At 37.2% G+C, this 17,743-nt stretch overlaps 1 protein-coding gene across 1 annotated transcript in view; it reads right to left on the reverse strand.

Moving 5' to 3' along the window:
* The window catches only part of DNER (delta/notch like EGF repeat containing), a 114,601-nt gene that overhangs the window by 14,763 nt on the left and 82,095 nt on the right, over positions 1-17,743 (reverse strand). Inside the window, exons 8-9 of the mRNA XM_054074881.1 lie at positions 9,867-10,091; positions 2,833-2,955 (exon numbers count right to left, since the gene is read on the reverse strand). Coding sequence (XP_053930856.1) covers positions 2,833-2,955; positions 9,867-10,091 — 348 coding nt within the window. The remainder of the gene's footprint in view (positions 1-2,832; positions 2,956-9,866; positions 10,092-17,743) is intronic.

Consider the following 17,743-nt stretch of genomic DNA (forward strand, 5'->3'; position numbering starts at 1 on the left):
ATGGTGGCTAAACTTTTTACGTATGTGACTCTTCTTTAGTCTTCCCACCCCTTGAGGTTTTGGGATAAGAGTTAGGACAGTTTCCACCAACAGGAACTGCTGCAGTTTCCATTGGTATAATAAAGTTTCCAATGGTATAATAAAGCATAATCTGATTAGCTACCTAATATTAATCAATACAATGTAAACTATAATTGTCTTCAGTAAGAATTTTATGTAATAGCTTCTTTAATAATACACGTAAGCATTCTGATGCCTCTCACTGATTCTGCAGGAAACTGAGGAGTATAACTAAGGCAATAAAAAGATAAATTTATTTATTCAAATCATGCCACTACCTTCACTCTTTCATTCTCAAAGTGTAGGCTCTGTGAATTCAGCAGCTTTGTCCTGCAGAAGACAGTGCAAGCCATATCTGGCATACAGAACATAAAGCACAGCAGAGTCCCACCTGCTAAGTTCTAAGACTAAATCTAAGTATTATCATCATTCCTTGCTTGAGAAGGAATCCAAAGCGACCATGTCACGTAGCTAAACTCGTAAGTTATCTTCAAGTTCTCCCATTCTTCTACTTTTTAAAAGAATTTCCGCAAACTGAAGAACAAGGCAGGATTCTGAATGCTTCAATGTGATAACGCTTTTAAATTACAAACAGATTTGTTAGTTTTTAGGTCTGGTTCATGTTTCTAAATCCTTACTGTCCTACAAACTGTAAAGATGCAGAGTCAAGAGAAGCATAAACTCGTATTGTATATTATGTATAAAAACCGCAATACAGCTTTGGCATCAGGAAAATGTTTCTAATCATGAGGTAGTGAATGACAGTGAAGGAATTATGTCGCTTGTGGAGGCTGTGGAACCAATAATGATGGAGGACAAGAAGAGGTTAGACAAATACATGTGAAAAGCGGACATACAGCTGATCCTGCCTTACTCCTTCCCAAAGTCTTGCAGGCATACAATTGTATTGCACTGAAATTGGGCAGTTTGTTGATTTGAATTTGGACAGTTTCAGACACAGAACTACATAGAGATATCATTAGTGAGAAAAAAGAGAGAAAACAATATGAAAAAGATAAATCAATAACAAAAAATTGAAGACATTTGACACAATATATCAGATGTATGTAATACAAGCAAATTTATTCAATGAGTGAGTGATTAAAAGGACTGAACTTAGTTTTCTAGTGTTCAACACTGCGGTTATGGACAGCAATACAAGCTCACACCAGATACAAAAAAATCTTCTGAAGCTAATAGTCGTAATTAAAAATATGTAAAGGCAAATTATTTTAAATACATACATTTATATTTATAAAAACGTAAACACACGCTTACTCACTCACTACAGACCTCTTAAAATAATTTGATCATTAGCAAAAAAGGCAGAGCCCTCTAGTTTGAGCATTACTGCAGCTAAGCAGCAGAAGCCAGCAGAGCCAGAAATCCACAGGTACACGTCTGGTATATTCTTCAGTCCAGACCAGCAATAACAGTTGCTGTCTGTCTGCGAGCCAGCACGGCACAGGGGCAGAAATGTGGACTGCAGAGGGCAAAATCTAAGTTGGTAGTGATAAAACTGGGGCCATATGGATCACATAGAATACCCTGCTGGGTACCTCACTTGAATTCTTGGCATCACCGAATACCTTACATTCTGGAACGCAGGAAGCTCAGTAACCAGCAGAAACTACTCACTGGACCAGGTCCCCTGCTTTCATTTAAAACAAAACGTGCTGCACACAGAGTGCTTTCTGCTGCACGTACAGGTCAGATAAGAACAGAACATGAAGTCATAACACTATGGTTAAGTGTTCTTTAAACTGTTGTGAAAATCTGAGGGTCATTTCCTCACTAAGTCTCTACAATGATTCATTCCAGAGCTATTGTCAAAACGCAGTGCAATCACTAGCATGAAATACGTATTCAGCCTCAAGCAGATGTTAAGTGAGCGTCACTTCTTAACACGGATAAGGACTGATACATTTAATGAAAAAACGCTGGGGTAATGTCCCTTAAAACATAGTCATCCTATGTAATATATAATATTGCATAAAATTACATTCAAAATGTTCTCTCAGCATGATTCAAAACAGAACACACAAAAAAAGTATCATTTTAGTCCTCCACAGGGGTATCTGTCACAGATGGCTGATATCTATCTGTGTAAAGTTGAAATCCACTGCAAGGTGAAAGATTTTGTACAGCAAAACACAGTTTTCTGCCCTACTTTATCAATTACTTAACAAATACCAAAGACTTATTCCATTAAAACATATCTAGGAACAACTGCAGTTAACATGGGAAAAGCAGTCATAGACTCTCTCTGGGCTTTATGGTCTTCTTAGTGAACAATCATACAACAGTCATTTTTAGTCCTTATGATAATCTGTTTCCAATACTAAACTTTTATTACTATGTTTTTAACTCACTTAACTGGGCAAAATAGATTAAAAATTAGTTTTGAAAGCCCTCCATGTAATGACTCCTAACAATAACTGATCAAAAATTATTTAAGAGTTATTTTTTTCTTTTAAAAATTCATCATTTTCTAACATATCTTAAAAGCAGCAGAAAAAGGTGCGTGTAAGAAGAAGAAGCCATTTTGCCCCCAGACAAGGACATGCTTTTCTCAAAGATCAGCTAAATCTGAACTGCTCATTTGAATAAAGATTATGGGATCAGGATCTACATTGAAATTTGTTTCTGTCAGTTTTACATGTGAGATTTCTTTCTGCTCAATGGAGGATACTGTATGCCTCTGTTTGCAATAGAATCTACCACAAAAATGCATAGAACAATTCAGAAAACAAAAGGCAAACCCCATCCTACCTTCGTATTCAGCAAGGCACACGCACTCGTACTTGTTGATGAGGTCTCTGCAGCTGGCTCCGTTCTGGCACGGGGCAGAAAGGCATTCATTATATTCCTCCTCACAGTAAAGGCCATGATAACCTAAATCACACCAAGAAGAAATAAAGCAATTAAACACTTCCCAGTAAAAGTTAACAATTAGGCAACTACAGACTGTGGGTAAATGCTTGCTAATTGAAATATACGGTGCAGACACATAGATGTTAAGCACTGATTTTAAGGACGTGCTCCTCAGGTGAAAATTATGACAAAATCCTGGAAGTACAATGTCCTGAGAGAAGCCCCAGCTCCTGTGATAAACCACAGGGGGGTCGTAAACACGGAGGCTGTGACCATCCCACTATGAACAACGTGAATAACGACACTGTGATCATAAAAAGGAATAAATTAATACCAACGTATCATGTAGCTTTCTCGGATCCTTGCATCAAAGCCACCTTTCATCAGACTGATAATTGTAGTTAGAATGTTAATGTATTGTAAATTTAATGCTGTACAATGTCAAAAAATTGTAAAAACTTTAAGATAATTATTTTTTACAGTATTCCTAAGCCATATGCAGGTATTGCGGTCCGATTATGTGGACAGAGAAAGCAGAAGCACAGAAAAGTTATGAGACCTGCTAATGGCCACTGAGCCATTTGCATCAAGAGGTGAGAAATAAGGAGTTAATCCACTTCAAATAGCACTTTTCTCATTATTTAGTATGTCATGCAGTAATCAGTCTTAACAGCAGTCGCAATGGCTCTCTAGATATAGTTTATTAGGTCAAGGTAGTACCTACTCATATTAAGTAACAGCATAAATTAGTATAGTGTAACAGCTGAAATAAACTAGGTGCAATGGTAAAATATGTTTGCCTGATCATATTGGCTACTTGGTATTAAATATGAAAATTCATAAGCTCTGTCATTTTGAAGACTATAACATTGAAACCAAGAAGCTTATCTAAGCTCTCTTCAATAGACCCAGGTTATATTTTTCCTTAGTAAAAACCTTCTTCCCTTCTTTATTTTTACTTCTTTCACCTTTTCTCCGTTTTTTCTTTTTCTGTTTTGTTTCTTAAGGTAAGGGCTTTCCAACTCCAGAAACAATGTCTAAATTTATAGGCACCCAATACACCAACAAGAAAAAAAATAGATAGGTCATTATACTTAGTAAGTCAAAAAAAATGCATTTAAATGCAGCATAAGCACTGTTTTCTCTGAGACAGACAAGCATTAGCACAGGAGAACTGTAAAATTGCTGGTGTGCATGACCAATGCAAAAAGTATGGTGCAATTAGCTTCAGACTTCCTAAATAGTTTCCCCCTGCTTTGGGGGCACAGGGAGTAGAATCATAGAATCATAGAGTACTTCCTAATTAGCCAAATTAAAGGAAGGTTCAGAATTTGATAAATTAAACAAAATATGTTATTACCTTTTTGAAAGAAGAAATATAATCATTACAAATATTTCTACTGAAACATCTATCTTTCATAATGTTTACCTCCCTTCCTAGAAATTACAGCAAATGACTGAGCGACCAGACTCGTGCGTTTTCTACATCTTTTCAACTGTCAGTTATGCCGCTAATAACCACAAGTCAGAGCATCTCACTTGAGGCATCACACAGCCTACCTCCCTCTCAAGCCACACAAAGACTGCTGCAGGTAACATCAACTGAATTGACTGGACAATTAACACAAATCAGTGCTTTGGATGTTCTTGTAAATGATTGGCTTCACAAAACCATAGCACCATCTCTTTTCCCACCCATGCAAAGGTGAAGATAGACATTCTAGCCCATGCTATGGTGTCCCAGAGACACTTTGTATGCAGTGGTTATTGCACATTCATTTTCCTGTTGGGTTATAATATATGTCTGGTACTGAAAACAATGTAGATTGGAAATCTTTTTATTTGTTTTAAAAAAAATCTTGCCTCTATTTGTCAGCTTTGCTTAATATTCCTGAAATTTCCTTCTGATGAAGATCTACACATTTCACATTAAAAAAAAAAGCTATTTCAAATATGCCTTCATATTAAAACCATTTTTTTCACTAACAGTCATATAGAGAAGATAAGTCATGGATGTGAATAATATATAAGGACACTATCCCCACCCCCCTACTGTGGATTAATTTTGTTTAAATCAGTTAACCATTTAGCATTCTTGACTCTTCATAGCTGAAACTCCCCTCAACCTCCTATTAGTGTGATACAATATCATGAATATGTACTTGCAATCCATCATTCATGCATTCAAAAGTGTTTATATGCTTTTCAAAATCTTTATTTACTCACTACATATAGCTGAAAAAGCAACAGATGAATGAGCATGCAATAAATAAAGATGCCATGAGCCTGAAGAAAGATGACAGGGAAAAGGACTAAAACAAAGTGTAGATTCTGCAGTGTGATTTTACTCCTTCAGATAATCTCAGGTTAGCAGCAAAACTTGTAGACATGAAATGAGGGTATCTTTCGTGTGCAAAGAACTAGAGAGGGGCAGATTCTCATCTTAGTAAGTGGTAATCTCTATTCACTCTCCTGGAACACCAGAACCACAGAAAAGATAATAAATGCCACCTCCTGACAGCACTTCCGACACCCTTCCTCCCTATGGATAATTAAAAGTAAAACTGTATGAAGATACAACAGATGTCAGTGCTACACAATAAGTATATGCAATATTACCTATTTGATTTTGCACAAAATTATCTTTTCATAGTAAATAATTGGACTACTAACTTACTATGAGGCATTTTGGGACAAAAGCCGTTAGCCATCCAGTACAGAATTAATTATGCTAAATGTTACGGGGGTTTTATTCGCCTATGATGAAGTTTATCCAGCTTATGGTAAACGGTGACAAAGCTTATCTCTATGCCATGAAATCCGTGGCCAACTTGCAAACCATCAAAATCAGAAAAATTAAAGGAAAACGCATGAGAATTCCCTATGTTGAACACAGATGTAAGTAGATACTTTGACAGGAAAAAAACTCAATTTTCCATGTACTGCACAATTCTCACCTTTCAAAAGGCGCAGAGGGAAATCTGTGTCTGAGAATTTGTCTGGTTTCCAAAATCCATATGAACTATCGTATCCCCTCGTTGCGATTAACCCAACCCACGCTGCCAGACGCTGCACACAGCGAGGGAAAGATCTTTTCTCTCTCCACGAGAGGGCAGATCTCGCCCACACACGATTTCACCCTCTTTGGCATCACCCTGGTGCCAGCAGCTCCCTCCTGCTGGAACTGCTGTGATGGAGGAAGTTCTGCTGTGGGACAGGGAGTCCGAGGGAAAGGCAAGTTCCCTCTCGCAGAGCTGAGACCCACCTTATTATTCTTAACAAGGATTTCACTGCCTATTACTGCTTTTAAATTACACTGATACATAAGCCATGTATTATATTCAATTCACACGTGCCCTCAAAAAGACTACATAAATAATTTTTATTGTTTTTATTAAAGAATTTAGACGGAAACTGAGACACAGTTTCATAGATAACTTCAGACAGATAACTTCAAAGCACAGTTTCATAGATAACGTCAGAAGAATGCATTCTGAAAATGATGATTCTGCTGCTTTTATGCTCACAAGGAATGCCAAACATAGCTATACTATCATCCCTGTGGACATCTTCAGAAAGAAACAATACCCACATTAACAGCACTTCTCCAGCTGATGTGTCCTGAGCAGGGAAAAAAAACACATTGGGCATTGCAACTACAAAGAGAGCAACTAATATTATTGAACTTTTTTTCCAGATCACTAGAAATTAGATATGCCTTCAGTAACAGCACCTTCATGAACTCCAGTAGACTTTGCCAACGATGGTCCCATTCTGGTGTGCTATCTTCAGAGGCCAGGGAATGGATTTTCCTTTATTTTAGGAAAGCCCTAAAATAAAGATGTCCCTACATTACCTCTTCTCCCACTACATGACTGTCCTTCTGCTACTGGTCTTTACAAAGGCAGGAACAGATCTGTTGCCATTCTCCTCTGGATTCCCAAATCTTTCTTTTGCTTAAGCATCAGGGATGCTGCCTTGATGAGGCCAGAACATTCGTCTGGTGCTCTCTGGCGTGGTCTCTGGATCGCTACGTGCCGAGGTGCCCTCTCTTTGCACACGGCTAGGATAAAAAATGCAAAGGGAGAAAACTTGAAAGAGAACACACAATCTGTGTCATACGGGCTGAGAAGGAGAAGCCATGGGTTTTGTTCAAGCTTTTAAAAGCAATCGACAGAGAAAAAGATAGAGCAGTGCTTGTCAACATTTTGAGAATATCTGATAATGCTATCAGGTTAACAAAAGAGAGGCTGAGAGCTTACTACACCCTTTATAAATCAATAAAGAACAAAGTTGAAAGCTTTTTAGGATTTTTCTTAGACGCTAGCTCCTCGATAGTGATTTTCTGGGTTTATCCACATTTAACACTTCAGCAAATCAAGGCAGCAGGACAAAAATCCCATATTTATGGGACGGTCTAATGGGTTATAATGCAAGAGAACTCTGTTTTGCAGGGAATGGTATCAGTTGATATACGGCTGCTCACTAACACGGTGTGCTCTATAGCCAAGAAATAAACACATTCAGTTCAAGTCTGAGTTTATATAGCAATTACAGAAGAGAAAGAGAGAAGAGCTGCTCCAGATGGCAGGACAGTAGGAAGGCATGCTTACCAGCCATGGCCAGATTGCATGGAGGGTTGTCTTAATTCAGAAGTGGAAACAAGATGAGGAAACAGAGGCAATAAAGGGCTCACAAACAGTCTGGAACTGGAATTAACCTAAACTCACTTCTGCCAGAGCTTGCATTTCTTACCCTAGTTCCACAAAGTAGGAAAGGAAAAGCAGAGAAAAGAAAAATTGCTACTGCTACAGGCAAATGTGCACTTGTCTCCAAAAAGGCACGAAGATGAACTTACTCTCCTATAACCATCTATTAAGCTACATGAGCAAAAAGTCAAGTGCAGAGGAAACACACCCCATGTTACTACTTCTAAAGTTACTACCACTCTCCATACCCTGTGGAATTTTTTCTGACACTCCTCTTTTTTTTCCTCAAATGCTTTATACATGCTAGCATATCTATTTATAAAGTAGAGACCAGGAGGCCAGGTGTTTATGTCTGTACATGTGCTTTGCTGTTTCAAACTCAATACCCATAAGTCTTTAAGAAAGCCAAATGAAAATTTTGCTGTGATCTTAAGCTGTCCATTTTCTAAATAGATTTCCTCACTCTGGGTCAGACAGAAATAAATAGAATCTATTAAATATCTGCATTTGGAATTGATTAACAGTAGGTCTATTAAAATAATGGAGTGCAAAGAGGGCAAAATGTTTAAGAGGAGGGAGAAACTGCTTTGGGATCCAGGGGTTAAATAAACATTCTATGAACAGACACAATAGGATCCCACTGGTTTCAGGAACCGAGCTCCAGATGAGAAATACAACAAATGAGCGCAAGAGTTTTTTTCAGATTAGTACTTGAACAATGGGCAAGCATGAAAACACAACGCAAACTATGAATCTGATGTCCAAACACCGGCTATTTCTTTGTAACCTGTAAAGAGCCGAGTGATCAACATTACTAATATGGGTGCCTAAGCATATAATTCAAGATTTAAAAGTAAAGTTTTACAGGCAAATAGAAAAGTCACACACATACTACAAAATAGCATTGTATAAGCTTTTGAATTCCCTCTCAGCAATAATTGGAAAAATAAGTATATTCAACCTAGAAATTACACATTTTTCCGCTCCATTCTGGAAATCGGAATATTAGAAAGTATTAGGCTGCTTTCCAAGTTAACTTATAAAAATTAGTTTTCCTACACAAGCCCTTAGATGATGTAAGTTATCATTAACAATGCTGACATATGAAAGCCAACACACACAAAAAAATGCCTCGTTGTATGTGTTCTGCAAATTCTGCAGATATGCAAGTACAATGACCATTTTTTATCGTTCTTCAAATCTGTACACAGAAAACACAGAAACCAAACTGCCTACCAAGCAAGGAGACTTTCACAGACCTTGGGCTAATTGGAAGTGTTTAAAATTCCTCTCTTGTTTAATTTTTTGAAGCAGAAGTAACACAGATGAAAATCCAGCTGACACTATGCCTGCTGGTAGAAACAGTGCATAAAGGAAGGATGGCATTCAGGTCACACATATAAGCAAAACTCTGCAGCGCTTTGCTTCTGTAATAAGAAATTTTATCCTCTGTCAAATACCTCACAAAAAAAAAAAAAAAAAAGGACAATGGCATCCTATAACTGAACACAAAAAATACACGGCAGATTCTAAAGTTTTTAAAACAGTATGTAATAAACTTACCATTAATGTATCTAAAAAAAAATAAAATACTGTGTATGAATTCAAGGAGATGTCTGAAAGTGAAAGACTCCTGTACAAAGAAGTCTAGGAGATGGCACATTGATGCTGAGTTCATACTAACGTATGGTAATATCTTTATGTAGTTCAGTGTGTTTATTATTAACCCTTGATAAGCTGATAAACTGCACGCAAGCTGTATTCATCCACTTTACAAGTAATTGTAACAGTAACCTGCTGGAGTAACCATTTTTTTCACCTTCTCTACCTTTGTTCAGTAACCTTTTCTGTTCCCACTCCTTCCCAAATGTTGTGTCATATTTTCCATTCTCTCTACTAAATTTTCTAGTTTCAATTACACTGATACCTCGCCACAAAAGATTTATCCTGCAGATAATGGTTTTATAATACAGCTGTAGATATCAACTAAGCCATATGGACCTCAGTGGGTGTTTTCTGCTCATTCTGCAATTTTTGATTTTCCAAATATAATGTGTAGACTCCTATCACCACACTAAACAGATAGAACATCTGCTCAATGTGGATTATATACTGTAAAGAAAAAAGGAAGTAATTTTAAACTACATATTGAAACGTACATATTGAAACCTACATATTGAAAAAAATATTCAAAGATTTACAAAACATGTAACTGGTACAAACCAGGATCACAGAGGCATTTGTAGCTGGTTCCAACACTGCGACAAATGCCATGTGCACAAGGATTCAGAGCACAGAAGTCAATCAGCTGAGCACAGGTAGGTCCTGTAAATCCAGAACTACAACTGCAGGAGAAGGCAAGTCGATCTGCGTAACAAGTTCCATTGTTCTGGCAGGGAGATGACTCACACGGATCTATTTTGTCTTCACAAGAGCTCCCTAGAAACCCTAAAAGAAGTAAATGGTTTTGATTAGCAAACATTATGGTATTCATACAGCTTAAATAACTTAAGTAAGTTATAAGTAAGACACTGACATACCTATACTAATCTTTTATACTGTGAAAACTACAAAAATACATATTTCCTATATAAAGTAAGCTCTAATGGTGCCCATTAACACTGTATGATATAAAATGTTTCAGGTAGAATCATACTATCATGTGATTAAGGCAGTGAAGTGCAAATATATTTGTTGAATCTAACAGTGCTTATGCCATTTACAAAGTCTATCTGGCTAGAAAAACAGAAGACCTTTTCTAAAGATCAGGAATGGGCTTGCCTGGAAAAAGAGAAAAGCCAAAACTGACCTTTTTAAATTTCTATTAATGTGTTAAGAATAACAGCCTCTAAAGTCGCACAAGTTTACTTGAACTTCGATAATTTAAAAGCTATCTTTTACAAGAAGATACTTCTTATTAGCAGGAGGGGCAGTGATTTATTGAAGCAACATCATGTATAAATCAGAATAAATATGTTAAATGTTTCCAGCACATCAAAAAAAAAAAAATGGAGAATACTGGCAATTAATTTTATTTATCCTGAGGGCTTTCCCAAGGAGACGTGCTCAATGTTTCATAGATAACAAAAGCTCAGCAAAGTGTATCAGAAAGAGGAGGATATTAAACAAAGGTGAGTAACCCACAAGTGTGTACAGCAAGGATCTACTGAGACAATTAACAAAACTTGGGTTATTGTGACTAAAAAAAGATGGAAAAGCCACATCTGTCCTGTGAGTTCCAGACAAAACTAGGATATTCTTAGGCACTGTTGGCAGCAGGATTTTAGTGGCATCCTCATAATCGTAGGTCCTGGAGAAATGACTTTAAAATCCACATTTCCCTCTTAGAATCATAAATCTTATGCCAGACCTATGGAACAAAATAACAAAGAAAAATAACCCCACTGAAGAAAAAAATGTAATTAAAAAAAGAAGCAACCTACAGATTGAATTTTTTTATAGTTTAGTCATGAGTATCTCAGCAACAGACCAGGAAAGAAGAGCAGGTCTGGCAGGGCCAGGCAAAGAACAGCCAAAAGCCTTTTGCCCTCTGCATTTCACTATCCTATGGCCCTAATTGTTTGTCGAGCCTTATCAGGGCTACCTGCGTACCAGTGTTGAAGAGGGAGAGCTTAAAAATAGATACTGTGGAATCCCGTATTAGAGGTCCCTCCTGTAGATGATAACTGCACAACCATCAGAAACTGAATAGAATGGAAACCCTAAAATCAAGAATCTAATTCCAGCAGCAGTTTGCTGACAAAAAAAAAATATGGTTGTAGTGTTATCATAAAATCCTGGACAAACGTAAAAGAATCTAAAAGGACTTTTAACCCTTCCCAGGAGGAGTGAGTCTGGTGAAATCTCTACACTAACTCTGACACCGGATAAAGAAGGATCAAGGAGATCTGAGGTCATACAATGACACTAATGCTGCTTCGCTACAACCTTTGCAATAATCTTCCCTACAAAGTGAAGCTTACTGGCAGATGGCTAATGTTTCAAGTGACAAAGCACTTCAGGAACATATGCAGGTTTAAAATACACTGAAACATGTTGCCCTTGTGCTATCTTTGCACTGTGACATATCCTTAGTTGATTCTGGAAGTTTAAATCTTACACATGAGTTAAATATCCAAAAATGCATTGAATTGAAGTTCTATTATTTTGAATTCAAGTTCTATTATTTTGTTATTTCTGAACATACATTTATGTCCATATCAATAAAATTATTGAAAACAAACAATGCAAAGAATAAATTAGAAAATCTCAGAGCTGTATTGATAGAAAAGAGGATCAAATGCTGGAGGAAAAAGAACAACATTAAATCAGGATTATTTATCTGTGCATAAATATCACCTGAACTGCTCTTCAGCCAGCTAACAGGAACCAAACACTGCATCGGGGTCATTATTGGTGTAACCGGGACATGACTGAACTGTAAAGGCTACTGGTGATTTGTAAGACCTAAACGCAAAATTCACCAAAGGAATAATACAGAAGGTAAATGGAAAAGGCATTATTAGACAAGATTTATACTGCTACAAACCACAATATAATATTTGTGTTACATGGGTCAGACCATTTGGCTAGTTGTCAAGAAGCATAAAAGCACTAAGTCAGGGGATATTCTTCATGTACTGCTACAGCCCTCCAGGGCAGTGATAGAAACTAGATCAGAAAATGTTTCAAAGATAGAAAAACTCTGGATAGAAGCAAGAATTCCTATCATGGTGGGAATTTTAATTACTTGTCTATTCAAAGCAAAAGAATCATGTACAAATCAAAGGAGTTAAACATTTCCTGAAAATACAAATGCTTTTTATATTGTCTGTGGAACAACTAACTTATCTGAATGTTACGTTAGACCTAATTCCAAGAATTATACAAATGTGAAAAATTAAGTCTGAATTGCCAGGGCTAGAGATTACAAACCCCTTGGATTTGAAATAAAGGCATAAATAATAATAAAAAAAGGGCAATTTGTTATTTTCCCTAGAGAAAACCGGTTTATGAAGAAATAAAGATAAGGTAAATAAACAAGATATCTGATGGATTTTCACTAGAATTCCGTAAAGCAAAAAAAAAAGATACTTATCGTAAGAAAACAATAAATCATTAAGATGTAATTGTAAGAATTTAAATTGCAGTTAGTCTAGATAAGGCTTAACAGATAAAGATGAACAGAGGCTAAACCCGTTAAAGCATTAAGGAGTCTATTAAAAACAAGAGCAATTTGGGAAGATGCCAGGTAAAAACATTAGATTAGCAGAAAGTTCCAGAAACTAAACAGCCATAAAATTTTTTAATTAACAACAAAATGTTCTTCAGGTAAATTAAACTATCTTATGGTAACATGATGACTTTTGCATTCTCTAGTCACCAGTAACCTTGGGAAAACTTCCATATGCAACAGCTCTGTGACCTAGTTTCCTAGAATCAAGATAATAGATAGGTCTATTGTACATGAAACTAAAGGAGTTAGAAGCAAATCTGTGTTATATATATATATACAGAAAAAGGCTTTTACGTGAACAATTAAGCCCAGAAAAAGCGAAGATCTTGAAACTTAAACTATTCTTAATCTAGGCAGATAACTTCTCCTGGTCAATTAAAATTCATGGTGACAATGCAAATTTTCTAGCTGCTATTGCAAATTGACACATATGAATCACAACTCATCGTCTTCTATAGCTGTCAAACTTCATTTTTTTAAACCGCAGAAACCGCCCGAAGAGCATTCATAAACTTGCTGCTTTCCAGGATTTCCAGAAATACCTGAAGGTGTTTCAGGACACTTTTGCTCAGCGCGCTGCCTCCCCGTAGTGACCTATCTCCTTCTGGCTGGCTATCAAACCCATTGTTGCTGATGAATATTTTTCAAAAGGATATTAATCTGAATTAAAAGATTTCTGCCACTTCTGTCGTAGCAGGCACCCTTGGCATAGAAAAAGCAGCAAAATCATGAGAATCCAAGCCAGTTTTATGTGTTAGTCAGCTGAATACTTGCTATTGTTATCAAAGATTAATGCTTTCCTGTAACGCTGAACACCGTTCATCTGTACACATCATCAGGACATTAAAATTGCATGTAACAGAACTTAAGAAACATGCCACAACAGAAGTTTATTTCTTTGTAATAAAGGCTGATCTATGCTTTATTCATGTCTTTGTTCAAACTATTCTCCACTACCAACTCATTTGAACGGTATCTTATAAGCAAAAATAGCAAAGGCTCTCCAAATGTTTAAAATATGTAAAATACATACATATACACACAAGTACCAAGCCTTTCATGCTATCAACGTCATGTGTAACGGGCTAATGAGACTTGTGTTTCCTCAAAACATGATCAGACCAACACACTTTTTTAAAAAAAAAAAGTTTTAACAAAGAATTATATTCATTTAATATCTATCTAAGCAAGGATAAGCAGTTTCTTCATCAGTAAACCACTTACTGTAATTACATTTGCTTATTCCAACCAGCTTTTTGTATTATTTGTATACTGAATTCTACTTCAGGGTGCTTTGGCAATTTACATAAATTCTCAGTGATTTAAAGAAAATTAAGTAACCAAATTTATAAAACTCCAAGCAGCATCTCAAATAAAATGAATTAATGTCACCGTCAATACAGTACTATTTATACATTACTAAGTGAAAGAAAATCAGTGATGTGGGTATTTATGGAATCACTCTGAATATAAATTTCAAATATCCCCGTTCAGGTTGACAGAAGTTTACTACATGTAGGTTTTTAGAATACCTAGAAATTTCTTTGCATAATCATTTGAAGGTAGTATTTCCTAAACTTATGTTTATTATCATGAAACTTCAAAGAAGATGATCAAAGATCCCTGCCCCATTGTAAGTACATATGACATCCCAATCATCCCCATAATAATAACAGAGGCAAAATTGTGAACAAATTCTTCAGTCCATAGTATTGCGTAAGCTCCTTCATTATAATTTTGAGTATAAAAACCAATTTTTCTCTCATACAAGTTGACTCAGTTGATAGCAGTTTATTTTTTGACATAATTTAGACATTAAAATGTACAATGCAGAAAATGTAATCTGCAAACATAAAGAAATTTTCTTTACTAAGGGACTCTTTAAAAGAGTAAAATTGTCTAAAGTCTAATCATGATATATTTATATCTGTTCTACACTGCTTTTACAGTGCCTCAGATCTCACCTTCTAAGTTATCGCAAGCATCTTCCATGAACTATAGATCCCATTTTTAAAAGAAATGCACATTCCTCATTGTCTCTATCTCACTCCTTTTTCCATCATCTTTTTCTTTGGCCTTTGTGATACTTCCCATCACTTTTCTTCTCTTGTCCTATTCTACCTAACCACATTATATCCCAGTCTTTTAGTTTTTACACATATATAAACTCCTTGGCTACCTCGTAGTGCTGAATTAGCACTATGGAAAGAAAGGCCCTTCTCCACAAGCAATTACTATTAAAGCACAGCAGGAGAATAGCAGCAGACGGAGAGACCTCACTTAAATCAGAAACCTATCATGAGTTTTGGGTAGGGTTTTTTTTATTTTTAATGGAAAATTTGCAGACATGCTAAAAATAGCAAAGCTGCAAGTAACTGCGTCTGCAATTTTCAATTAATTATCCTTTTTATATGTTTACAAAAATAACCACATCTTTTCAAAACCCAAACAAAAGCTCTCAAAATAGGTCTCCGTGAGAGGAAAATACCTCAAAAGAAGAATCATGGGAAAGGCAGTCATTGGTAAATGTTGACAGTATATTTTGTTAAATCAATCCTTTCTTTCCCTGCACTAAGTATCTGAATTCCCGACTTCATTGGCATTAGTAGATCTTCCAGAACAAGATGGAAAAAATATACCTTACTGCCTAATAGACCCATCACGCTACTCCAGAGCAACAGCTCTGGCCCTTGCAGACAGACTCCGTCAGCCCTGCACAGACCGTCTCCTCTCTTTATGGTGAGGATACAAGTAGGAAACACAGCTTTATAATTTCATGGAAAGCATTTGCTCTTCGAAACAATGCTGATTATTAGGGAGTCAGGGAGAACCTCTGCCCAGTTATAACATGCTCACTCAAGAAGACCAACTATGCACACAAGGTGGCATTTTTTCCTGCAAACATAAGAATGATTTTCTCACATCCAGGGTTCTGAGAATCAGACATGGCACGTACAACACTATTCTTTCTAAGGGAAATAACCCCGGGCAGTCCAGAAAGTAATTCCTGAAACTTTCAATCCCCTCCAAAGGATTATTTTGTGTTGAAAATAAAACAGGTCAATGTATGAGAGCTGAGTTTAATAAGAGACATATACGTATTCCAGATTTTTTTTTCTTGTGTTGCCCCAGTGCTTTTTGAAAACATTTACACCATGTGAGTATGTCAGATGTACAAATAAGCAATCAGAGTAATATCTCTTCCCCCAATTCTATCCTCTCTCTAACATAGCTGCTCTTCGAAACACAGAAATGATGCCGGGAAACTCAAATTGGTAATTCTGCACAGAAATTTTCAGAGAGGTGACCCAAAAGCATGTTTACCTGTTAACAAAGTCTATAAAGCAGAGAGGTACTTCCTCGAGTTGCCTATTAATTTTTTTTCTCTTTCCTCTGGAAGGGTCAGAAAGCACACCGTATCTTTAAGGAAAGTCCAAAAACCATAGAAAGCCCCGAGATCCCAAGCAGAAAATGAGTACAGGTTGGTAACACATAATAAGTACAGAAGTATCAACAAACAAAAATATTAGAATACTAAGAAAATGGTTCCACTGTACCCAGAAGGAAAAAAAGAGCAAAGCATACAGCCTAAGTGCTGGGACAGTAGAATGGCAGTGCCGAAATAACCCTAGTTAAAGCAGAGCACTCAACAGAAACAACTGGAAATTTATCAAAGACAAATCAGGATCAACGGGAAAGGAAACAGTGAAAAATAAATATTCAAGAAACAAAGCAGGCAAGAAGACTGAGGGACCAAGTGACAAAACAAAGAGGTAATCAAACAGGAGTAAAACCAAGAAAGGAGAACTAAAAGTAACTTGTTCTCCTGCAGCAGAAAAGCTGCTACTAATAAGCAATCTCCACATCGGGCAGAGGCCCATCAGACAACTTCTCCATCAGTCTCTCTGGGGAGAACAGCTCTGGAGGGAGATGAAGGGCAGGCTTTCCTCTCCTGTGCTCCAAGACTCTCTCATGGCACGGGGCGAAGGTGCGGGGCCCTTGGCACAGCCAGCTGGGGCACTTGCAAGAGCAGCATCAGTGCCTGTGGCCGTTCCAGTGGGAGCTGGCAGCCTGCCCCGCTGCCGTTCACCAGCTAATTGCCGCTGGCACAAAGCTCCCTGAGCAGGAGAGCAGCCACACCACCACACAGCAAGGCACAAATGCCTTCTAGCAGGGCGCTGAAGAGCTGTGCTACAAGCACCGTTCCCCAGCTGGAGCACCACCGCACACCCACGGCTGAGGGTGCACGACACGGGCATCACAGGACCTCAGCCCACCAGCAGCCCTGTCCCACAGCCTGCGTCTCAAATGGTGGTAGGAGAGAAGTTGAGAGATGGTCAGCATAGTCACTAATAGGTCATCAGGAGCAAGCAATTAAGGTACGCCACACTCAGAAACAAATACGGCAGTCCTAAACCAACCAAAAATCCCAGTAGCTATTTTTCCAAGCATTTATTATTGGAAAGATCGTTTCCTGCAAAGCATCTTTAAAGATCCTTGACCAGATTTCCTAAAAAAAAAAATGCTAATTATTGACCAAGTCTAACAACCAATAATTTCCTCGCTGAATTTTAAGCTAATTCTCAGGCAAACTATTTTCAATATTCTGCCAAATGCAAGATCTGCACTGCTGACAAAATGTCAGTGTCTGGGTTTCAACACAGCCGCTAAGTGGGTCACTCATTAAAGCATAACACTCTGTAAAAGCAAGGAATCACTCTAAAGAAATTACAAATCATCTTCATTGCTGAGCAAGTGCTTATTGCTCTTAGCGCAAGCAAAAGGTGCAGGCAGAATAAAAACAACATCCACAGATCAAGTTAGAACAGAAATATAATTAGTTCAAGGTTCTAATCTTCATTAT

Source organism: Cuculus canorus, chromosome 9 (genome assembly GCF_017976375.1).
Source record: "Cuculus canorus isolate bCucCan1 chromosome 9, bCucCan1.pri, whole genome shotgun sequence".
NCBI classification, from domain to species: Eukaryota; Metazoa; Chordata; class Aves; order Cuculiformes; family Cuculidae; genus Cuculus; species Cuculus canorus.